At 55.7% G+C, this 24,935-nt stretch overlaps 1 protein-coding gene and 1 pseudogene across 3 annotated transcripts in view; one reads left to right on the top strand and one right to left on the bottom strand.

Moving 5' to 3' along the window:
- The window catches only part of CPNE5 (copine 5), an 83,988-nt gene extending 63,446 nt beyond the window's left edge, over positions 1–20,542 (bottom strand). For 2 of the 3 annotated variants that reach the window (XM_036248896.1, XM_036248897.1), the window contains exons 1-3: positions 20,381–20,542; positions 5,376–5,416; positions 4,555–4,601 (exon numbers count right to left, since the gene is read on the bottom strand). In XM_036248896.1, coding sequence (XP_036104789.1) covers positions 4,555–4,601; positions 5,376–5,416; positions 20,381–20,475 — 183 coding nt within the window. In that variant the 5' untranslated portion in view covers positions 20,476–20,542. The remainder of the gene's footprint in view (positions 1–4,554; positions 4,602–5,375; positions 5,417–20,380) is intronic. The other variant, XM_036248895.1, reaches the window with a different exon arrangement.
- Positions 748–1,174, top strand: LOC118621572 (annotated as a pseudogene).
- Positions 20,543–24,935: the final 4,393 nt, after the last annotated feature.

Raw genomic sequence — 24,935 nt, forward strand, 5'->3', positions numbered from 1 at the left:
GATTTAGCAATGAACCATCATCCCCAGCTGGTGTGAAAATGTTCAATGGGCTGAGGTTGCTCAGAAACAGACTGAGTCCTCGGGCAGGGATGTGCGGACGGGCGTGCGGTTGGGGCCACGTGCCCTGCAAGCGGTATGGGTCGGTCAGCAGGCCATCCAGAGATTCAGGATACCCATCTCCTCCTTTCCAAAGGGCCCTCAGCCAGGACACCTGGCAAAGGAAGGGCAAGGACCCCCCCCAAAACACACACACACTTTTCAAATGGGAAACCAAGGGGCATTCCCTAATATGTCCCTCTTGTCACTGAGAGCATTTCCGAGACCCTTCCCACCTGGCCAACCTCTTCCCCGGGACATGCAGAGGCCCAGACAGCCTGGATGCACAGAGTGCTCGATTTCCTGGGCTACAATCATATCTCGAGTCGATTTTCATAAAATGCAGTGACAGATTTAGGTGCTGGGAAGATGGCGCTTTCTCGGAAGGCATTAAAATGACCTAAACGGTTCAAATCAGCTGAAATCCAGCAGCTGGGGGCTTTCATTCTTCTGCGGCCTGTGCAAACCCAGGTCTGGGCCCTGCCAGGTGCTGCTGGGCCTGCGCCGACTCCCTCTGGTCACAGGATGCCTGTCTCTCCCTGAAGGTTCCGCTAACAATGTTTTGCGGTGAACTAGCAGGTGCGGTGGCACTGGTCTCTGTGTGCTCTTAGAGGCCGTCTTCCCAGAGAAGCTCTTCGCCCAGCGACCTGAAGATGAATACCAGAGGACTTGGATCTCAGCTAAAGGACAGTATTCCAGCTACTGAGCTATCCGCAAGTGGACCTTGTGAAAATCATGATCTTCTCCGAAAAGGTTTTTCTTGTGTGAAAAATGAACTTTTGCCCAGTCATCCTCTGAATTATCAGAAAAATATTTCCAGCTCAACCAAGATAAAATGAAATTTTCTACACTGAGAAACATCCAGGGTCTGTTTGCTGCACTAAAATTGCACATGGAATTCAAGGCAGTGCAACAGGTTCAGCGTCTTCCATTTCTTCCATGCTCAAACCTTTCGCTGGATATTTTGAGGGGTAGTGATGAGACTATTGGATTTGAAGATATTCTTAATGACCCATCACAAAGTGAACTAATGGGAGAACCACACTTGATGGTGGAACATAAACTTGGTTTACTGTAACGCAGTATGCTGACCACAGAAATGGATGGGCGACATCTTGTTTATAGTCATCTTTTTACTATCATTTTATGTGTACAACAGTAAACGTACTGACACGTGTGCATTGTTGCCTAAGTATTATCAGCATTTGAAATTATTTGGGTCTTTGGTTTATGACCATGTGACAATTGAAAGTGCTAGAGATGGTTTTTAAATTCCTGGTTTATATTAAAACAATAGTCTTTTAGGTCTTTAAAAAAAAAAAAAAAAAAGGCAGTCTTCCCTCCAGGACCAGTTCCAGGGAGATGGATCCTGATTTTTCTTTAAATTCTCCATTTCTGAATTGGAAAAGAAGTAGGACCTCAATCTGTTTGAGTGCATCTTCTCTTCTCCAAAACAGCTAGAAGCCTGCACACTAGGGGTACTGTTGGGGCCCAGGGCAGGCCACCCCCAAATTCCCCATAATGACATATTGACAACTGGGAATTGAAGTCCCTTGACAAGTGGCCCGCGCAAGAGGGGCACACCGACCCGCCCTTGTCTCCCTGATGCAGGGAGCCGTCCCGGCCCAGAAGCTAACGCCTGGCGGCAGGGGGCTGACAGCCGCCCTCATCACTAGGGTTAAGGAATCCAGAAACCTCATCTAAGCAAAGCGCTTCCTCCTTCACTAGTTTACTCCCCAAGCCCAAGCTTTGTTTAGATTCCTCAGTGACGAGCACTCAAACCTGAATGTCCTGCCCAGTCATTTCCTCACAAATGGATTGCCCCTTTGCCTAAAAAGTATAAAAAGATGGCTGGTTCACCATTCGGAGAACATCGGCATTCATGGTCTCCCGTGCACACCTATCAAGTCGGTTTTTCTCCTAGTAATCTGGTCTCGGGTCAATTGTATTGTTAGTTCAAGAACTCAAGGAGCGGGGAGAGGGGGGCTCTCTCCTCCCAACAGTGCACGGGCTGAGCTCTGCCCTGTCAGCCCCGAAGGCTGGGCGTGGTGCTGACGCCTCTCAGAAACAAGGTCAGTCTCCTTGATCTCTGGGGATCCTCCTGCTCTGAATTCTGACCCCATGACCCCACCTGTCTTCAGACTAACAGTTGCCTTTTCCTGTCTCTCGCCAGCCCACAGCCTGGGTGCCAGCCTCGCTCATCTGCTCGCTGTTGTTCCGGTGTCTCCACTTGCCCCTCTGGATCCACGCCTGCCTTCTCACCCTGCTCTGTGTCCAGGAGGCTGGCCGGCGTGGACCACATCCGCACCCCCACCCCAGGTCTTCCAGTGGGCTCCACCACAGACGGACAGGAGGTTCCCTGGGCTGACCACGTCCCTCCACTGAGGGCTCCTGCTCCTGTCTGGAAGGCCCCTTACCTCCTCAGACTTCCCACTGTCGCCAGCCTCATGACTCATGACCCCCCACTGGTTCTCCTAAAACCCACCCACTGCTTTATTCACTTAGTTATTTAATCCACCCGAGGACACTTTTGCATTCATCTTCAGACAGAGCAGAAGGGAGAGAGGGAGGAAGAGAGAGAAAGACACATCAACTGGCTGCCACCCACGTGACCCCAACCGGGGCCAGGGACAAACTGCAACCGAGACACATGAGCAGGAACCAAACCTGGGTCTCTCTGGACCACGGGCTGACGCTCTAACCACTGAGCCAAACTGAACAGGACCCACCCACTGCTTTATAAATAGCCCCTTATTACATCTGTCCCCCCACCACCAAGAACCTAGACTGACAGGCTCATTTCTGCACCTTAGCTGGTGCCACAATCTCTGCCACTGGGCCTGGTGCCGCGTCCCCGGTCTCACTGACACCCAGCTCCCCCAGTAGGCACTCGCTCAGCACTGGGGTCGAGCACCCCTATTCGGCCCCCTGAGGCCCACTCTGCCCCCTCATAGAATGTGGCTGAGAGGGAAGATACCTGGAGCTCCCTCTGACCCACATCCTCCTCTTCCCCACCTCCTGCACCCTTAGCCCGAGGGCTCTGTTTAGTCAAATTCCATTTTAAAAAATCCAATGAGCTATTAACCAGCTGTCACCGTCTCTCTGAACTCCATGCTCCTCGCTGCTGCCTCTCCTGTTAGGACCATTCGTGCGTGTGACTCCCCTTCCAGGCTGCAAACCCCGCTCCAGCTGGTGCTCTGTTCTTCTCACCGGCTCCCTCTCCCTGCCACCCGCGCCCAGTTTGTTGCCTGGCACCCCATAAATGCCTCCTATGGCAAATATTGACAGGCTGCAGCCCGCAAGGCGAACGCTCTGGATGGTGCTGTACAATATTTACCGAGCAGGGACAACGCCCCAGGCACGTCACACCTCATCTTGTTTCATCCCCACCCCAGGCCTGCAAGACAGGTGTTATCCCCATGTTACATATGTGGAAACTGAGGCACAGGCGGGTGAAGCAACTTGCCCCAGGCCCCACGTCCAGAAAGGGCTGGAGCCAGGATTGAGCACAGGTGTGGCAGCTGGCACAGCCTCCCTCTCCTCTTCCCACCCTGCGGCCGTGCCAACAGTCGGGACCCAGACCCACCTGGGGACACGTCTCAACTACAGAAGGCAGCCCCTGGTGAGCAGTGCTGGCTGAAGGGCCTCTCCACACCTTCCGGAATGAATCGCTAAGGCATTAGCACATTCCTGCTTTCTATGAAGCGTAGCCAAAAGGCCTCAAAAGTAATTAGTTCATTTAAGTAGGCTAAATGTTTCCCCAGCAATCTGGTGTAGCTTTAATTGGCATGGAGTCTTGGAGAGAGTAAAAAAGTAAACTTTAGCCCAGACCCTTTGCAGGTGTTTCCCATACATTTTATGGATCAGATTCACTCCCTTTGGCCACTTGCTCCTGCCAGGCCTGGCGGGCCAGGGAGCAGGGCAGGAGGTGCCCTGGCCGTCCGCCCGCGAGGAGGAGGAGGTCGGGACACAGCCGGAAGCGCTGCAGCTGTACTGGCTGTTCTCACTCCTGTCGCCCCGGCCCCCAGGCTCTGGGCGGGGCTCCCGCCAGGCTAAGGAGTCGGATTTGACTCAAAGCAGAGGGGAGTCTGAAGATTTGTGGGTGGGGGTTCACCTAACTGAATGCTCACGTTCCTCAGAACCACGGGACGGCTGCTGTGGGTGGGACACCGGGCTAGATGCTGTCCCCGTGGTTCTCAGGCCACGGAGATCTCGCTGGGCCTGCACTTCTCCTGTCTCCCCTCAGACTGGGCTCCCTGAGGACGGGTTTACCGTCACCACCAGTTTCCTCCTCAACTGCAGGGACCAGACGCCCCACTCCGCACACCTCGCTACCCTCCTCTGGGGCGCAGACGCTGCAGCTACAGACAGCAGGTGGGCCGTCTCCAGAGTCAGATGAACAAGCAGACTACAATCGGGGACAGTCGTGGTTCTGCTTGGGGAAGGGGCTCAGCCTACCTCCCTCCACTGCTTGTTCTCCATTCCTTGAGTATACATGACGCACACTGTGGGGAGAGGAACAAAGGTTAGCACGCCAGGCAGGCCTAGAGGAAGGTGGTTCCCAGATGAGGGCCCTGGAGGGGCCGGGGCCTTGGAGGGTCTGGCCTGGGTAGCAGTGTTGGGTCTGGGGGCATTGCCAGCTTAGCGAAGGGGGCCTAGGACATCGGCGTGTCTTGGAGGAGTGCCCTTTGGGAAGGGGTCAGGGTCCATTCCATTAGCATCTAGGTCTGAGCAAGTGTGAAGTGTGAGGCAGCCTGGCAGGCGGGCACGATGGAGGGCCTGCCGGCAGAGGTGAGCATCCGGACGCAAACCATCCCTCTCGGGCCCAAGGCAGCCTCAGAAGGCCTGTTAACTATCATCAGCCTCCCTGCACTGTCGGGCCAACTGAGGCTCAGAGGAGGCCAATGACCTGTTTGAGGTCACATACTTGAATGGCATTTCTCCAGGCAAGGACCCTGGACTACAAAAACAGTGCTCGTTCCCCCAGACCACAGCCAACTGGGCTCTCAGATGCACTGGTTTCCCTGGGACTGAAAACTTCAGGCCCAGACACCCTGACCCAACCGGACCCACAGGGTTGTGTTGAGGCTTCACAAGTACGGGGGCTGGGAAGGGCCAGCTGCCCAGGTTCTTTCTGCACAGTATTCATGGAACTGCCTCAGGGCGCCCACTGCCCCTGGCACGGACTGAGCGCCCAGTAGGAGATCAAGCTTGGCCACCGCGACCTGTCACAATGGGGTTGCTGTTGTTACTGTTATTATTGTCAGGGCAGGACTTACGTGGGTCGGACTTGGAAAACATGTCTTTGTCCAAAAGGTTCCTGAAAGAAGGAGAGAGAGCAGGAGTTAGCAGAGCCCAAGAAAGGAGGCTCTCGGGGGACTCAGGCCTTTCCTGAGACCCCAGGCTGTTTATTTGGCACTTGCTCCTGCCAGGAGCCCACAGGGTGGACACTGGAGGGTCCTCAGCTCAGCTTCCGAAGGAGTGCAGCTCCGGACCTCTCCCCCACCTCCTGACCATCCTGCAGCTCCGGACCTCTCCCCCCACCATCCTGCAGCTCCAGACCTCTCCCCCCACCATCCTGCAGCTCCGGACCTCTCCCCCCACCATCCTGCAGCTCCCGACCTCTCCCCCCACCATCCTGCAGCTCCCAACCTCTCCTCCCACCATCCTGCAGCTCCCGACCTCTCCCCCCACCATCCTGCAGCTCCCGAACCCTCACCCCACCATCCTGCAGTTCCCGACCCCTCACCCCACCATTGCCACACTCATGCTGGTACCCTGGATTCCACAGCCCCCACTCTTGGGCCAAATCTCTATTTGCCCAATGTCTTAGCCTGTTGCAGAAATTCTCCTCTTACCATGTGTCTGTTTCTCGAAAAATAAAATCAAGCCATCAGAACGTATCCATCCAGTGTCCGTTCTCTCAGAGCTTTACTTGCCAACAGTTTATCCCATCACCTCATCTGTGCTGATGGATTCATGAATTATACCTCCCAGGGGCTGCAGACTCATTTGGTCAAGGCCACAGCTAACACATGGCCCTGGTAATCAGACTTGCAACATTCAGCGAGGTGATGGACACCATGTTTGGGGACTTAGAGGTCTTTAACAGGTGTGAGCCCCCTGCCTGCCCCTGCAGTCACAGCTCTGGCCCATTGGACTGCGTGATGGGTCAGGCACTGTGCTAAGTGTCCTGTAAAGAGTAGCCCCCAATTCTCACACTGCCCTCCGAGGTCAGTGCTGGGGAGACCAGGCAAGGGTCTGCCCTGCACACGTGGTGTCCCTCCAGCTCTCTGAGCTGTTTCCTCCTCTGCACGTTGCAGACAACAGTGCCAGCCTGGAAGGCTGCGAAAGCCCTGCGCTGCCCCGCCCCCCGCTCCTGCGTACCCCTGGCTTCCTCCTGCTCTCCCCAGGGCGTTCCTTCTCTGGCAGGTGGGCTGCAAGTACGGGGACGTTTATGTGCACAGGGCAGCCTTCCAACAGCGACGGGCAGGAGTTAGAGAATAATTACCAGCTTCCTTACTCCCCTCTGCAGTCAACCCCCTGAGGCTGCTCCAGTCTCCCAGGGGGGCCCCGTGGGACGCAGCCCCAGGACACCTATTCATTAAAGACCAGAGTTGACTGGGCAAAGGCTCCCCACATGCCCCATCCCTGAAGGAGCTCCCTATGGGCCCCTCCTCCCTGCTCCAGCTGCTCCCCACCCCCACTCCCTTCCTATAGTGCCCTGAATTAAGCTGTGTCCTGGCCAGCCCTCAGCCCTGTCCCGACGCCCTCCAGATGACCTCTCACCTTTCCCCTCCCACTCCCACACTCCCCCAGGGCCTTTGTGCCCCTTGAGCCCCTTCCCCAGAGAGGAGATGGGTCTGTGTGGCTTCCTGTTAGCTAACTCCAAAGGTCAGAGCTGGAAGGAGCTGCACACCTTCTCCTGAGGAGGGCGCCCGGGGCCCAGGGAGGGGCCAGGCCCACAGCAAGCTGTGGCAGAGCCACAAAGGCCTGGAGATCTTACACTGAGTCACCATCGCCAAAGCCATCGGACGTGACAGCTTGTCTGGGCAGCCTGACCCCACATTCAACTCAGTCGCCCATCACCCCGTCCGGACTTGGGAGCCAAAGGCCTACTGACAGGCAGATAGACACACAGATGCAGTAGCAATTTGGCGTGAGCACGTGAGCACGTGGCGTCCCCTGCTGCCTGGGAAGGCCCCAGATGATGCCCATGAATCACCCAGCTGCAGTCCCCAGGCAGATTTCCAGAGATGTCTCTGAGAGATTCCCCAAATCCACATCCTCTACTCCATTCTCTTCATTCGGGGGGGCTTCCCCGCAATGGCACACAACCCCTCTGCTAGCCGCCCCCACCCCTCCACCACACCTGCTTCCAGCCAGCTGTCACTCTGGAAACCATCTGATAAACCTCCCAGCCCCCGCAGTGAGCATCAGAGGAAACTATAGGACTGGAGGGGCTGCAGGTAAGACGCCACTGTATACGTGCTCATCCACACCGAGGCAGCTGACCTGTGCCTGGGTTGACCTGCCCTCCTGCAGAGAGCTAGGCTTGGAGGCAAGAGCGTCTGTCTTGCTTTTAACAAAGAACAACGTGCCTTAGCACCAAAGATGACTCTACAGTGGTGGAACCTGAGGCCCAGTGAGGAGCTGGGAAGTAAGAAAGAGGGTTGGGAGGCGGGACTTCTCTGCTAAAGCAAGTGCTAGGCTTCTCTCTGGATGCTGTAAAGAACTTCTATAATTACATAAAATCCTAGAATGGTCAAGCTGCAAGGGGCCTCAGAGGTCGCCTTGTCCAATTCCTTTATAAATCAGGAATGTGAGACTCAGAGAGAAGGCAAGTGACTTCTCCAAGGTCTGGGTCCCCTCCAAGTCTGGGTCCAGAACTCAGACTTAGTCATGTCTAGGCTAGTAAGAAAGAGAGTGAGATCCTGGCTTTCAGCCTGGGCGTGCGTGTGGTGTGTGTGTGTGAGTGTGTGTGTGCGTGTGCGTGTATTGTGTGTGTGTTGTGGGTGTGTGAGTGTGTGCGTGTGCTGTGTGTGTGTTGTGGGTGTGTGTATTGTGTGTGTGTTGTGGGTGTGTGTGTGCGTGTGTGTGTGCGTGTGAGTGTGTGTGTTGTGGGTGTGTTGTGGGTGTGTGAGTGTATTGTGTGTGTGTTGTGGGTGTGTGAGTGTGTGCGTGTGCTGTGTGTGTTGTGGGTGTGTGTATTGTGTGTGTGTTGTGGGTGTGTGTGTGCATGTGTGTGTGCGTGTGAGTGTGTGTGTTGTGGGTGTGTTGTGGGTGTGTGAGTGTGTGCGTGTGCTGTGTGTGTGCTGTGGGTGTGTGAATGTGTGTGTGTGAGTGTGTGTGTGTGTTGTGGGTGTGTGAGTGTGTGTGTGTGTTGTGGGTGTGTGTGTGCGTGTGAGTGTGTGTGTGTTGTGGGTGTGTTGTGGGTGTGTGAGTGTGTGCGTGTGCTGTGTGTGTGTTGTGGGTGTGTGAGTGTGTGTATTGTGTGTGTTGTGGGTGTGTGAGTGTGTGCGTGTGTTGTGGGTGTGTTGTGGGTGTGTGAGTGTGTGCGTGTGCTGTGTGTGTTGTGGGTGTGTGAGTGTGTGTGTGTGAGCGTGTGTGTGTGTTGTGGGTGTGTGAGTGTGTGCGTGTGCTGTGTGTGTGTTGTGGGTGTGTGAGTGTGTGCGTGAGTGTGTGTGTTGTGAGTGTGTTGTGGGTGTGTAAGTGTGTGTGTGTGCTGGGTGTGTGTTGTGGGTGTGTGAGTGTGTGCGTGTGCTGTGTGAGTGTGTGAGAGAGAGAGCGCACACCAGCTTTATCTTCACAGAGAAGCAGACAGGCTTTTCTTAGCTCTGCCCGCCCTCCCAGCTGGGCAAGAGGCTCACAGCCGTACTAAGAAACAGAATCCAGCCAACTAGCTTTGGTGGCTCCCTGCCCAGTGACCTCAGGTCTCTCACTGCACCCTGGGGCATGGGTCATCCTGGCCACGAACTCAAGGGCAATGCCAACCCTCTTCCCTCCATGCTGCTGAGATCATGCTTACATCCTTCCAGACCCACTCCCATCCTTCCTCCTTGATCTTGCCTTTCCTGAACAGACACTGACCAAAGGCATTTCCTCTCCCTGCTGAGCTCTCTCTGGCCTGGAGTGTGCAACCCTCCGATTCGTACCCAGTGCACCCTGGGCAGCAAAAGCAGGGGTGCCTCTGTCTCTCACACTGGCTCCTTCAGGACAGGGACCCCGCCTGTGTGCCGGGCAGCCCAGCACCTGGCCCAGAGCAGGAGCCTGGCAAATTAGATGGCTGAAGGCGACCAAAGCAATGGGTGAGCGGGGTCCTCGTCTCCTCACCGGCACGGCGCCTGGGCATGCTCACAGCAGGCCCCGATGCTTCCTCTTAGCTAGAGAGCCTACTGGTTAAGCGCATGGGCTACAGTCAGACATGTTGGGTCCATAGCCCAGACCTGGACAAGTTCCTTGCCTTCCTTGTACCTCAGTTTCCCCATCTGTAAAGCGAAGCTAATCTCAGTTCCTCCCTCAGGACTGCTGTGGACCCAGCAGCTCTCAACCAATGAGGACTGTCAGATGGGTCTGTCATCATGGGCCAGGCCAGAGCAGTCTCTCCCACGGTGGGTGACAAAGGAGAGACAGGATGGGTGACATGGCACCTCCACCCTCACCAGTCCAAGGAAGCCCACCCCCGACACACGCACTTCCAATGCCCTGCTGTGAAGTGTGAGTTGAATGCCCCACGGGTGAGGGCCACCCCACCACCCAGCCTCAGGCTTCCCCTCGGCCTCCCTTCCTTGAGGACCCCTGCTCCTCTGCCTGGTCCCGGCACCCTCCACGTCTCTGACCCTCGCCGCGTCCACACTTGCCCCACCTGTGCCTCACCTCGGCTGCCTGTCCCCCTGGCCTTGAGAAGCAGCTTCACCCCTGCACAGTGGGCCTCTCACTTCTTGGGACTCGCCCCTTCTCCCACTTATAAGACGGATTCTTGGGCCCCATTCCTGGAGTTTGACTTTGTAGGTCTGGGCAGGGCCCCAGAAGCCATGTTTAAAGAACACACACACACACACACACACACACACACACACACACACGGTTTCCAATAACAGTGGTCGATACCACACGTCAGGACACCGGGTCTTAGGGCCTCGGCCTCACCCACTGCGACAGCGTACTCATGCGTGGCTCGTGAAGGCTCTCACATGGGTCTCACGCTGATCCCCTGGGGACTCAGAGAGGGTGAGGGACTTGCCCACAGGCACACAGCCAGTAGGAGCCAGGGGAGTGGAAACCAGGTTTCCCACCGCCGAGCAGGGCCCGAACCACAAGGGCACAGACAGGCTGGCCCTAAGTGCTTTTTCTCCACATTCTGTCTTTGGAGAGCTCACAGAGACATTTTTTCCAACAGGCAAATGTATTTTTCCCCCAAAGAGCATCAAATCCTTCAACTGTCTGCTCAGCAGCCTGGAAACTGGCTTCTTTTGTTCTTCAAATCAAGGCCAGGGAAGCAGGGCTCCGGGCCCCTTTCCTGTCCACTCTCCCCCAAGGAGCCGCTTCCAGTTCAGTGGCAGCGCGGGAATGACCGAGACCGGGTGCTGAGGCCAGCGGTCTCCACGCCCAGCCAGGGGGGCACGGGGAGGCTGACATGGGAGCTCCTGGCTGGTGCCGGGGGGGGGGGGGGAGGGCAAGGGCAGCAACTCCCATCTGGAGATTAAAAATGTTGAGAGTACAAGCTGTCAGAGAGAGGAAGAGAATCCTGTCCTCGGGGAGCCCTGTCTGAGGGGGACACGGCCCCGTCCTCAGGGAGCCCCGTCTGAGGGGACACATTTGTTCCTGAGTGAGCTGGGGGTCCCCCGCCCTCACCCCGTCTCCTCCGAGAAGGCCCGCGCGGCGGCCCGGACGAGAAGGAAACCCGGCAGGAGCGCCCACCCCACGCCCCGACCGGAGTCTTCACAGGCCCTGAAATGTGGCAGGTTGCTCCCGGGGTGCATGCTTTTGGAGGGCATCCATCATCTTCCCGAAGAGGTTCATTAGGCTGAAGCAGTTAAGAAAACACGATTTATCTTCTTTCCTCAGCACCCCCCAACCTCTGACAGAAGGTGGGGTGTGGAGAGCAGAGACCTGCAGCTTCACGGCTGGTCCCAAACCCAGCTCTGCCTCCTACTAGCTGTAATGGCCTCACTAGCCTCTTTGTGCCTCAGTGTCCCCACCGGTACAGTAGGGGGCAGTCCTCTCCCGGGGTTCTGGGTGCACGGTGCCCAGCACATGGCAGAGCTGCCAGGGCCTGGCATCCAGTAAGCGCGCACTGAAGGCCTGTGGACAATGCGGCGGCTGCTGGTGGCGCCCCAAGCTCTCCGCCGCGGGGCTGGAGCGGGACCTCGGGCGCTGGCACGCCCCTGCCCACCACTCCCATCTGACGGAGTGGCCCTCCTTGAGGACAGCTGACGGGACAGGTGCGCCACCATCAGGGAGAAGCAAGAGCCGCGAGGAGGCCCACAGAGACCCCTGAGCCTGAGGGGCCACCAGCAACACCCCACTTCTCTATGGAGCAGTTCGGCACCAAGCGCCGGCCAACCCCCAGGCAGGCCAAGGGGATGGGAGGGGAATGACAAAGCCTGCACCACACGCTCTGCTGGGTACTTACTCTGTGACACCCTGCGCACCCCATCAGTGCCAGCGGGCAGCCGTCACCCCATGCTACAGGACAGGCAGCTGGGCCGAGAGCTGTGCCTGGTGTCACAGAGCTTGCAAGGCGGCGCCCGGAACTCTGGAGCCCGGGCCCATCTGGACACGTCACAGGGAGCGTCTGCATTTCCAGAGCCCGGGGTCCCCCAAAGCCCTCCCAGCCAGAGCTCCTCACGCCTCCCACTTTCCGTTTCTTGGCCCCAGCCTCGTCGGGGCTGCTCCCACAGGAGCAACGGAAGGGAACTGGGGGCTCTCCATCTCCTCCTGCCCTGCTCCCCATCCTCACAGGCGGAGGTGATCCAGGCAAGGCTCTGAAGGAGCTGGGGTGACAGGAACCCTGGCACCCAGACCCTGGCACTTGCCCATCTCCCTTTTCAGATCCCATCCTCGCCCGTGTGCGCCGTCTCCCTGCCGATTTCCTCATCAAGGTCTAAAAAGCAGTTTCCAAGTGGCTTAGAGAGTGCTCCTTCCCGGGCTATTTGCATTTTATCATTATTAATTATTGTAATAATTGTCCTTCCCATGCTGCGTGACCAGGGAAGAGAGTCCCGGCTCTGGCTGGCCTCACAGGCATCCAAGCTGGAATCTCTACACATGGTAATTCTGTGACCCTGGACAATCTACTTTGCCTCAGTTTCCCCATCTGTGCATAGGATCACATATGGGCCTTGCACAGTTATTGTGAAGCCAAGCGTTTAAAATAGCAATGTAAGAAGCATGCTCAAGTCCTCTCTCCCTGTGCCCACCCCATTCATCAAGTCCTTAAGGTTTCTACGTCAAAATCACATCCCAAATCTGCCCGCTCTTCCTCACGCCACCCTCAGCATCACCTCTCACTTGGATGCTGCAGTGGACTCCTGCCTAGCAATGCGCTCCAGTCCCTCCCTCACCAGTCAATTCTCTCAGAGTACCTCGAGGAAATGTTTAGAAGGCCAATCAGATCACATGACTCCTGTTTAACCTACCCCCAACTGCCATTAGAATAATAAATCATCCTTAGCAAGGGCCACAGGCCATGATCTGCACCTCTACTCCATTTCCTCTCTGACCTCAACCTCCTCCACTCCTCCCTGGGTATTCCAACTGCTCTAGCCACACTAGCCTCCCTGCAGTTTTGCAAGTATACCAAGCTCTTTTCTGCCACTGGGCCTTTGCACTTGCTGTTCTATCTGAATCACCCTCTCTCCAGATCCTCCCCCAAATGGATTTCTCACTCATTGGCTCTCAGCTCAATATCACCTGCCCATCCTGTCTAAAGCATCCCCAACAACCACAAACTTATTTGCAGAACACATATCTCTATCAGACATTATCTAACAAAAAATGTGTTTATTTGTTTATATTCCCTACCACCAACACCAATGTGAGTTCTATGAGAGAAGAGAGTTTGTCTCTCTTGTTCACCACTATGTCCTCGGCATTTCGAACTGTGCTGGGCACAAAGAAGCCTCTCAATAGCAAATGAGAATTAGTATCAATTATCGAATGAATGCATGTGTCAGTAGTGATCAGTTATTAGTACCTATCATCACTTTGAGATTAGTTAGCACATTCCACTGTACATAAGACTTCACAAATACATTCTCTTGTCTTCATAACAATCCTACAGGATGTTAACAGAACCAGTATTTCCCTCATTTTACAGATGGAGAGACTGAGGTTAGAGAACTTAAATGACCTGGCCAAGGTTTCAGAGAAGGTAAGTCAGGAATTGTGTTGACTTTCAGTGTCCTGCCCAGAAGAGATAAAGCCCTCTTATTGGGACTTTCGGGCATTACGCTAGGCCAGCAGAGGTGAGTGACATTAGGGGACAGAGGCACCTTGCAATGTTTTGACATCACACTAAATCTTTTCTTCTTGCTCAGGAAATTGACAGGAAGAGAAGTAGTCAGGGGACCAGCTAAGTTGTGTTTGGATAATCAGTCAGTCACCTAACACTGGCTGTCCACTGGCTGCAGGAAAAAACAAGGAGCCAGTCCTCAGGGCCCAACCCTAGGCCCCGTGTCCCCAGGAGCTCAAGGAACCTATGTGTCACCTGGAATGCCTATGTGTCACGCCTCCTTGTGGCAGAGTCCATGGCTGCCTAACGTCAAGCATTCCTCATTCTTTCTGCCAACAGAATCCACACTGGTTCGGGTATCTGATGGAGACACCCAGAAGTCAGAGTTCTTGTTGCTGCTGACTCAATTGTGTACTCCCCAAAATGTATACATTTAAATGTGGTGGTATTTGGAGATGAGGCCTTTGGAAGGAAATTAAGGTCATCTGAGGTCATAAGGGTGGGATTACGATGGGATAAGTGTCCATAAAAAGACACACTAAAATCTGGCCAGTGTGGCTCAGTGGTTGAGCACTGACCCATGCACCAAGAGGTCGCCAGTTCGATTCCCGGTCAGGGCACATGCCCAGGTTGTGGGCCTGATCCCCAGTGGGGGGGCATGCAGGATGGGTCCAATCGATGTTTCTGTCTCTCTCTCCCTCTCCCTTTAAAAATCAATAAAGAAAAAAAAATTTTTTAAATACACCACAGAGCTTGCTCTCTGTCTCCTTCTCTGCCATGTGAGAACGTAGCAAGAAGACGGCCATCTGCCCTGGCCTGTTTGGCTCAGCGGTTAGAGCGTTGGCCTGCGGTACGGAGAGACCCGGGTTCGGTTCCCGCTAAGGGCACATACTTCGGTTGCGGTTTGTCCCCGGCCCTGGTTGGTCGTGCGGGTGGCAGCCACTCGATGTGTCCCTTTCACATCGATGTTTCTCTCTCTCTCTCTCCCTCCCACTCTATCTGTACAAAAAAATGGAAAAATGTCCTCAGGTGAGGATAAAAAAAAAAAAGAAGACGGCCATCTGAAACCAGGAAGAAAGTCTTCACCAGAACCTGAGCATGCTGGCAACCAAGTCTACCCATCTTGGCCTTCCGTTCTCAAGAACGGTGATAAATAAATGTCTGTTGTTCAAGCCACCCAGTCTATGCTATTTGGTTATGGCAGCCCAAGCTGAATAATACAGTAGTCTAAGGTTGTACAGGAGACCCACTTTGGCCATTGAAACAAAAGAAGAAATCTGCTGAGAGATTTTAGAAGGGACTGTATTTTCCAGAAAAAAGAATTTTTCAAAGCGAGGCCTCAGCCCCATGCCTTGCTTCCTGCCTCTGGTGTGGCTGTGGTGCCCGCAACAGGCAGCCATTGAACAGTAACGAGGCCACCATCTGGATAATGGCAGAATACAGAGACAGTTGGGTCCTTGATGGCGAAGTGAGTTGATAAAGCAGCAGATAACCTACCTCCAGACTCACTGTGATCTGAGAAAAATAAATGTATTTAGGGTTTGAATCACTATCGAACTTTCTGTTACCTGTGGCTTAAGTATTCCTAACTGAACCTGACCTCTCTGTGCCCCATAGCTTCACAGCCTCATTCCTCTCCCCTCCTCCCCACCCTCCCTTCCCAGCGGTAAGTCACCTCGGCACTGGCCTTGGGTCTGAGCAGGGAGAGCTGGGGACTGGGAAAGGAGAGATGGTAAGCTACCACCACGTGGTCGGAGGTATGGAAGGCTGGCTGCCATCCCATAACCCTCTGAGGCCCCTGTCGTGATCCTCATGGAGACCCCACTTCCGGTCTCAAAACGCCCTCAGAAGCTTTGGAGTTTGAGGAAATGGAATTTGAAACCCCTTTCCAAAATGTACTAAATGTGTAACCTTGTCAGGTCCCTCAACTTCTCTGAGCCCTGATTTCCTAATCAGCAAAAAGGGAAAGTTCTACCTACCTCACAGGACTGTTGCAAGGTTAGAAGGATACAGTAATGTTGGAGGGAGCACTCTAAGGTGGTCCCTAGACTCCCGGCCCCTGGTGTACGAACCTGCAGAATCCCCTCCCCTGAGTGTGGGTGGGACCCGGGAATATGATGAGATGCTCACTCCTGCGACTACTGTTACTTTATATAAGACGCTGTCACCACGGAGCGGGGAGAGGCTCTCCTGCTGGCTCTGGAGAAGTGAGCTGTCATGATGGGAGAGGCCCACGTGGCTAGGACCTGAGGGCCTCTAGGAGCTGAGCCACCCCGATCCAACAAGCAGCAAGAAAGCAGGACTTTCATCTTACAGCTGCAAGAAACTGAATTCTGCCAACACCTAAATGAGCTTGGCTTGGACCCCAAGCCTCCGATGAGATCACAGCCCCTGCAGGTACCTTGATTTCAACCTGGGGGGACCCTGAGCAGAGATGCCAGCTGGACCATGCCTGGGCATATGACCTACAGAAACTGTGGGATAATAAATGGCTGTTGTTTTAAGCTGCTAGGTTTGTGGTAATTCGTTACACAGGAATGGAAAACTAATATAATAATCTCAGTTTGGACCAAATTGCCATTTGACTAGGTCAAAAAGTGTTGCGTACAGGCGGTTGCACGTGGTTCAGCCCCATACAGATGTGAAGCGCCTAGCACGTAGTAAGCACTCAGTAAAGCCACTGTTAGTATTCCCCTGGCTCCACTAAAGCCTGCCCTGGCTAGTCAGTGGCTCACTGACCTCTTTTTCCCGGGACTGGCTTTGACAGTGCCTGCTGCCCCGGCCCTCCTTCCCCGGAGCGCCTCCCCTGCCTGTCAGATGAAAGCCTTCAGGGCCCATTCGCACTCCTTCTCCGAGGCCCAGGGACAGCTCCGAGCCTGACTGCCTCTCCTGCCCCAGGGAAGCAAAACACCAACCGGAACCGACAGCAGAAAACAACATCTCTGGGGCAGAGGCAACAGCTGCCCAGCAGCCCCAGGCCAGCCGCCAGCCGGCGGGGAGAGGGTAGCTGCTTGAGAGATTCCAGCAGGGCTGAGCAAGGCCTGCCTCTGACCGCACCCCCTCGCCTTCTCTGGGGTCGGGAGCCCCACCATGTGGAAGCGAGCTTTGCCTCTTCCAGCAGGATCCTGTGGGGAAGTGCAAAGGTTTCCTGTTACATAAAAAATGCAAATCGCTCTTTCTAAGCAGCAGGCTGGTCCTGATCGGTGCATCGAATGACGCATAGAAACTAGGAAAATAGTGCGACCCTTGGGGAATGGGACACTGGACAGGTGAGTTTTGACTGGGTCTGCATGGAGGCTAACCGAGTCAGGAAAGGTCTGGAACAGACCACCAGAGGAAAGAGAGGCTGCGGCTCACACTCTCTACAGTGTCTGCTGGTATGTGGTTCCATAAACCATCTACCCTACTCACTCAGAATCTCCAAATGTTAAATACATGTCAATAAAGCTGGGGGGGTGGGGGGTAAGAATCTCTACGTGGATCAGATCTTCAGGACCCACACAGAACCTGGGACTCAACTAAAGAGACAGATCTGTATTTACTTTCAGGTGTCAAATAACAGGCAACGTACATTACATTCATACAACCCTCCTAGCCATGATGAGGATTATTAGACTTCCTTTAAAGGTGAGGAAACTGAAGCTGAGTAGTTTACCCAATGTCACAGGGATAGAACTGGGATTTGAACCCAGGAAGACAGATCCCATAGCTCATGTTCTTAACCACTGAGCAAAACAACCAGGCACTTTATGATCTTTGGTCCTAAGTTCACCCAAGTCAGTAAAAAACAATTATTTGGGAGTGAACTATTGATCAGCCCAAGAGATACCCTACCTACAACAGAGGCCGGAACACGTCCATCACAGTGTCATCCGCCTTCTGCAGAGGCTTGGTTGGGCCCGTGCTGTGGTCCTAGCTGAGGCTCAGACGTGCCCCTGTACCAGGCAGCTCTGCTCAGCTGGGAGAGCCCTGGGATGGCGGGCAGGTGCTTGGGTCCTTCCCCAGGCAAGAGCAGGGAGCTTCTAGAACTGCAGAGGTGGCAGGGATCTTCCCAAGGAGCAGAGAGGGAAGGGGACTGGCCCCCAGTTCCCTGAAACACCGGCCTCCCTCGATCCCAGCTATTCATTCTGAAGCTCCCTGGGGTTCTTACCCCACCAACACCTCTGCCTGCCCTAGATGCTCAGGGCAGGGGCACCCCATAGCCTTCTCCTGGGGCCCAGGCAGTGCTGACCACGGGAGGCAGGGAGGAGGACTTGACTCTCATTAATAGGTGACTGTGGAGTGTAGAATATACTAGAGAAAACCAGTCTGTGCAGCTCTCCCTCCTCCCCATCCTCCTCCTTTCCTCCCCACCTCCTCTTTCTTCTAGAACCTGGATAGTTGGACCTGGTTGAGGAAAAGAGATGGATTTACAATTTCAAGCTCACCTATATTTTTTTCAGGCCTCCCTTCTGTCCCAGATGATTCCCCCTCCTCACTCCTTCCTCCCAAAACCCACTTTCCACCCCCAGGCTTTCAGGAAAGCAGGAACAGAGCCCGGGCAGGCCCCTCAGACCGCTGGATCATGTGTCCTGAGAGGGAATGGATCCCAGGGTTGATCCCAGGTACACCCCCATGATCTCAAATGCATCCCTAGGTCCCTTTCAGGCAAAAAGTCTGACACCTCTACTTCCAGAGAGCAAACAGGAGGGACCAAGCATTGCGGCCTTACAATAAACATTGTAGCTAGTTATTGAGCACCAACTGTGTGCCAAACAAGTGCCAAGTAGTGCACTGGGAGCTTCGTAATCCTCTATTCCTGTAAGTTAATTCCTCCAACAGTGTTGTCGAGCACCTGCTATGATGTGCCAGCCACTTGTACAAGCACATGAGCGACCTCGGCAAATGAGGTTCCTCATTGTTTGCACTTGAAATGGGGGGAACCTAGGCTGAAAGTCAGCCACAAGTGCTGGCGCAGATTCCGTTTCAAGGTGTCTGCCCCCAAAGCCACAATGCCATGTGCCCTCTGCCTCCTCCCCTCTCCACTGGAGTAGAGGCTTCGTAGATCTGAGTCAGGATGGATCTCTGCCCTCAAATGCTTAGCTAGTTGCTTTGGGGGAGGAGGGATCAAGTCCACACACCTGAGCTGTCTTCAGAGGCTGAGTGCTCTCAGTATGTAAATGACCCCATGGCCCAGGCTGAGTACTCAGGACCCAGGGGACACAGAAGACAGTGATTCGGGTTGGGTCTCTCATGGGTGAGAAGGAGGGCTGGAAGTGGGGGCACGAGGCCAGGCTTTTCAGGGTGCAGGGCATGAACTGGCAGAGATGGAGGAGGGGTGAACTCTGGATGGGGCATGGGTTGTTCATGGGCTTGGCGGTGGGAGGATCCTGAGACAGCTCTGAGAGGCATGACTGAAGGCTGGAGGGGAGTCAGGCACAGGGACGTGTGACTTGCTGGAGGAGGGAGGGCGGGCTGTGGCAGCTGCTGGTGGCTGAGGAGGTGAGACTGGAGCTACTAGGCCATCAGGATTCTCCAGCAGAGTAATGGCAAGATGCAAATGGCGCTGGGGGGTAATTCTGACAGCATTGTGTGTGGGACTGGGACAGACATGAGATTTATCACCGGAGCCTGGCTTAGGGGGTGCAGCTATGTTTGACATCAACCCTCACTCTCACTCACCCTCAATCCCCCACCAATCCCTCCCTCTCTCACCGCCCCACCCCCACCCCCACCCCCAGGGCCCAGGTCCTCTGGCTCTATTTGCACCTACCCACTGCCCGGAATACAGGGGTGGGTGGGCCATGAGGCTAGGTAAAGGGTCTGACCAAAGAGGGTGGGGTGGGTGATTTGGAACGATGGCACAGCCAGGACTTGAGTCATTTGGGGCAAGGGGATGGCATCTCAAGGGACCTATGCCTGGGCCACAGTGCCCCTCACAGTTCCAGCAAGGAAGTGACCCTAGGCCAGCCACAATGTGACTGCACTAGGGAAAAGTACCCCCATCTCCACCTGCACTCCCTTACTACCTGGGGCAGCCTTCCCCTCAGATAGGAGAACCTGGCAGAGACCCAGCTCTGAGATGAAGTTACCCCCAAAGCCTGTGTGACACGACAGGATTTTAGGGTAGAAGCCCACAGAAACACCCTCCGCCTCCCCTGCTGGACTCAATTACACACGCAATGTTATAGTCCTTTGGCTTAAGATTTTGTACCCAAGTTATTGTTTTTTTAATGGTATCATTTACAATTGTTGTCAGTTACCCACACCTCTGTGAATGAATGAGCCAATATGATCCTTTTCCAAGAGTCAGTTTTGTTGATGGAGGTGAAGACAGGCGTTAGAATCCTGGGGTCTGAGACGGTGGGGGGGCGGGGGAGAAGAGGGTGGGAGTACTGGGGCAAAGGAGGGGGAAGAAGAGAGAAAAGGAGGACAAGAAGGCAGGGGTTGGGCACACCTGGGAGGGATGGTGTGCCCCTGCCCCAAATAACTCAAGTCCTGGCTGCGCCGTCGTTCCAAATCACAGCCGATCACTCACTTCTAGATTTGGGGAGGAGTTGATCAGAAATAACCTGTTCGAAGACCCGGGTATAGTCTTTCGCTCCCTCCCTCTCCCCACTCGGACGCCTGGACCCCTGTTCCTGTGTCTTCATATCTCCTAGCAGCGACAGCACCGAGAGCAAACTTTCGGGAATACGACCCCAAGCCTGGCTTCCATTCCACCGTCGCCACCCGCGGCTGGCAGGGGCTCTTGCTGGACAGGAGGGGATTGGGGAGGGGGAGGCGTCCTGGAATCGAGAACACGGGCCACGGGGCGGGACAGGGGAACCCGGCCAGCGGGCGGCTCACCTGCAGGACACGGTGATCTCCACCTTGGTGGCTGGGATGCTGCCCGCCAAGGAGTCGAACTCGCTCAGCGACGTCATGTCCTCGGGCTGCTCCATCGCCCACCGCGCCCCCCACCCCAAATTAGTCAACCCCTGCGCTATTCACGCCTTCGTGGGAGCAACTGAAACCCTGGGCTCTCCCCCAACTCCGGAGCCAAGGCTGGGCGGCAAAGGGAGGAGAGAGAGGAGCTTGAAGAGGGGGCGTGGGAAGTGAGGGAGGGAAGGGGGGCGGAGGGAGCGGGGGACGAGGATCTGGGGGGTGGGGTAAGGGGGTCGCAACGAGGAGGCTGGGGGCCTAACGGACAGGGGCGAGACGCCCAGGGAGCTGGGGCGCAGCGGGGCGAGGCGGAGGGGCGCGGGGCGAGGGCGCCGGGAGGGACGCGTGCAGATTCGGGCGGGGGCAGAAGGGGTGCAGGAGAGAAAGGGGGCGTGGGGGGCCAGAGGGGCGCAGGCAGCGGGGGTGGCCGGACGCCGGCAGCTTGGAGCCCGGAGCGCTGGGCTAACCGCCTCTTGCTGGGTCTCGGCGCGGGCGGCGGCGGGGCTGGGGACGCGGCAGCGAGCGCCACCTCCTCCGCTCGGGCTCCGACTCCGGGGCGCCGGGGCTGCGGGAAAATCAAATCTGCCAGAAGCCGCCGCCTCCTGCCACCGGGCCGGGCTGCTTGCGGGGCGGTGAGCGCCGGAGGGGGCGCCCGCAGGGGCCGGGGCGGGGCCGCGGGCGGGGTCTGCGCGCTGGGCTGAGTGTCTGTGAGCGTGTCTGTGTGTGCGCGCGTGGCAGGCGTGGGGACGCGGCTCCAGATGCTGGGAGCCTGGGGGTGACAGCCTGAGATGGTCGGGTCAGTGCGCATCTCCAGCTGCGCCGGCCCCCCACCCACTCGAGGGGTCTCCACCCACGGGGGAAGGATACGAATGTGCGGGCCAAGAGGCACCTGTTTGAGAAAGGTCTAAACGGGGCGCGGCGGGGGGGACATACGCAAAAGAGAAAGAACCCACACACACCCAGAGGGTTGGGGAGTTCTCTGCAGCGGGTGCCCCCACCGCGAGGGGGCGGGTCTCAGTCCAGAAGCGGACTCCGCCTCTTCTGGGGACGCGTATGGGGGCGACCCCAGAGCCCCGGGGAGCTGCCTCGGTGTTCTAGTGAGGGCCCTTAGGCCTAGGAGGGTCGGTGCCTGGGCTCGCCCCAATCGCTTCTGGCGCCTGCCGGGCCTGGCCACGCCGAGTCAGCCACGTGAGCCACGCGCCAGCGCCCTCCCCAACCATGGCCCGTCGTGAGCACAAGGCTGAGCCAGCCCCCGGGTCTAGAATCTTCCTCCACCACACTGAGAGGGCAGCCTGAGCTCCCTGGGCTTCTAAGCCACCAGCACAGAGTAGGCGCCTGCTGTGCGGAGGCTCTGATCCCGGCGAGGGGGGACACTGAGGCACCTCTCAGGAGGCCCCACCCCTCCCCAGCTCATCCTGACGGGCCTGGGGTCACAGCGCCGTGGCAATTTCCGGGGCTGAGCCTGTGGACTCGCCTCCAGAGAATCCTCCGCAGCCCCTCCTTAGCCTGGGCCTAAGCTTTGCTGAGATGGAGCCTCCTCCTCTGAGCCCCCGCGGAGCCCTTGGCACGCGCACCTCTGTGCCGGGGGAGGGGCCGGGGAGTCCAGGAACCCAGGCTGGACCCCGAAAAGCCACGCCCCTGGGGTCCTGTCTTTAGCCCCTGAGTCTTAACTGGTTGGTGGAGATTCTGTTTGAAGTCAATTCCCGGAACATCAAATACAGCCAAAGTCAAAGATAAATATAAGAACACATTCCTTGGACTGAGTTAAGTGTTTTCCTTTTACCCATGGCACGGTATGGGCTGGACTAGGTTCTGCCACCTGGGACCGGCAGCAAGGGGCAGAGGCTCTGGCATTCCCGGGGCAGTGGGGCACAACTGGGTGGGAAGGCCCCCTAGGATTTGGGCCGGAGGCCCACTGTACATGGAGAACAATTTGGGCCTCCTCTCCTGAGGGATACAAAACCAGACTTGGAACTATGCCCTTCACACCTCATCCCCATAGACCTGTCCTAGACCCTGCTCCAAACATACTTGTGGGACGCGTTCCTCATTCATTCCACTGGCATTTATTTACTGAGTATCTGCTGTGTTCTCGGCCTGTGCTAGGGCCACTTGGGAAACTTCTTTGAGAACGATGATAATCACCATTATATTTTCAAAGAGCTTACCCTGGACCAGACACCATACTTAATATTTTTAAAAGATATTATTCACATATCATAAAATTCACTATTTCAAAGTGTACAGTTCAGTGGGTTTTAGTATGCACAGTTAAATTCTCAAAATAAGTATAGGTATAAGGTATTATTATCTACATTTAAAAAGTAAGGTAGCTAGCGCCTAGAGAGGTTAGGTAGCTTGACCATGATCACACAACTGGGAACTTGGCAGAGTGAGAATTTGGACCCCGGCTGTTGAGACCAAAGCCTGACTCTGAACAAAAGACTTGAGTGCCTCTTTAGATGGGGCCAGGTAATGGAGCATCATAAAAGCCATCTATGACCTGAGGCCCTGTTCGGGGTGGGGTGGGGGGGCAATAATAGGGAGCCATTGCAGGTTGTTCAGCAGGTGAGTGGCGAAATTGAAATTCTACTATGTAACCTTGTAATATGACAGCATCTAGAGTAGCAGCCCCTAGGTCTCTTTCTAGAGTGGTTCTGGACATGTCTCTTTCTCTCCAGTACCTCTCGGTCATTGCATTTCCACGGCTGGCTCTTTGGCAAAAAACAGAGTAAAGACAGGAAAAGAGCAGGAAGTGTCTCCAAAGAGTTCCCAGGCTAGCGGGTGCCCAGGACACACATGCAGGCCGGCCCCAGTGCAGCGTGGATGCTGTGGAGGCGTTAAGAGCCTCAGGATAGAGAAGCATGACCAGTGACTCTGCTCCAGGAGTGGGAACAAGGGAGGGTCAGGGGGAACCGCTAAAAGGAGGTGAGATTGAGGACATCGAAGATGATGTCTGTTTGGTTCCCCTACAAGCAGACCCTGAGAGAGAGGTTTGAAGGTGAGTAGTTTATTTGGGACACTAAGGACATGCTATGTGGGGAGTGTGGAGGTGAGACAGGGAAGGCAGCCACTAGGTGGTTATCAAGCCAGTTGTCACTATGGGTGACCAGGGCTCAACCCCACCAAGGAGGAGAATGCACCTCAAACCAGCCAGCCAGAGGGGGCAGGGGGCAGGGTGTACAACTGAAGTCAGTCACTGGCTCAGTGGCCGAGGGCTGCTTCTGGAGGGAGTTAATGCCCTGGCACTTCTGGCCTGACCGGAGTGGCCATGCAGGCTCCAGAAGCCGGAGAACACTTCAGGTAGAGACACTCAGGCACCGGCAGCTGGATGTGGGACTCAAGTGCACGGAGGAGGCAAAGGTTAGGGCATCGACCGGAGAGCAGCCGCCCCAGATGGTGGCCTTCTGCCTGGAGGACAAGGCCGAGCAGTCACCCTGGCAGAGAACCAGTATGACTGAGGGCCAGAGAGCTGTGTTTGGGGACCCTGGTGTGGCTGGAGCCCCCGGTGAGGTCCAGAGGGAGAATAGGAGGCCAAGAGGAGAGGGACGATGAGGGGCCAGAGGCCTCGGCCTCCTGCGGGCACAAAGGCTTCTCAGAAGGGGGCAGCGAAGGAGGGCTGGTCTGAAAGATACTCCCCAACCACATGGCCAACCAGTGAGCCCCAGAACACAAAACCTGCTGACCAGGCCCAGGGCAAAATGCTTACAGTTCTTGCCCAAATGAACTGCTCATGGTTTGAATGCAGCCCATGGGTGTTGCCATTGGGTGGGACATTTCTCCTTTGAGGGCTATAACTGAGGCCACCTGTGATGTCCAGCGGCCAGATTAGAAGTAACCACGGCCCTGGGCCACCCCACCAAGTAACTAACACTGTCCCTCTGATTAAGAACTGTGCGCACGGAATGGCCCATGCCCAGATGTGGAATAATCAGCATCAGCGTTTTGCCTTTGCCATCCAAGACTGCAAACATGCTCTCATCTGACCTAATCGTGGTGTTAATGACAGCAGAGCAATTTTGAGAGGCAGCTCGCAGCATTGATAAGGAGAGGAAAAGCACCACCAGCTTCGGAGGCAGGCTCCTCACACGGAGGCGGCTGTGCCCTCCCCGCCGAGGCGCCCTGTCAACGCTGCCTTCGCGTCCTCCTGTTTGAGGCTGGGGATGGTCGGTGGACAGGAGCACAGAAGAGCAGGGCTGCAACTTAGAACGAACTAGGAAAAGGTGTTCTTGACTCTGGGTGAATGCAACCTGTGGAGCAGAGAGCAGGCTGTAACGGAGCCTCCGCTGACTCCCTTGGCAGGCGTCCTTGTGCAGTGAACGCCCGGCACCACCATACATGGCGCCCTGGAGAGAGAAGAAAGACAGAGGGCATGGCAGGAACCCGAAACCACTGTGATAGTAGGAAGTAGGTGCGATGCGGTGTCTGATTCCATCCATTAATAGAAATGGTAGAAGGGGCTTGGCTGGAGACTATCTAG

The sequence above is a fragment of the Molossus molossus genome, unplaced genomic scaffold, assembly GCF_014108415.1.
Source record: "Molossus molossus isolate mMolMol1 unplaced genomic scaffold, mMolMol1.p scaffold_m16_p_8, whole genome shotgun sequence".
NCBI classification, from domain to species: Eukaryota; Metazoa; Chordata; class Mammalia; order Chiroptera; family Molossidae; genus Molossus; species Molossus molossus.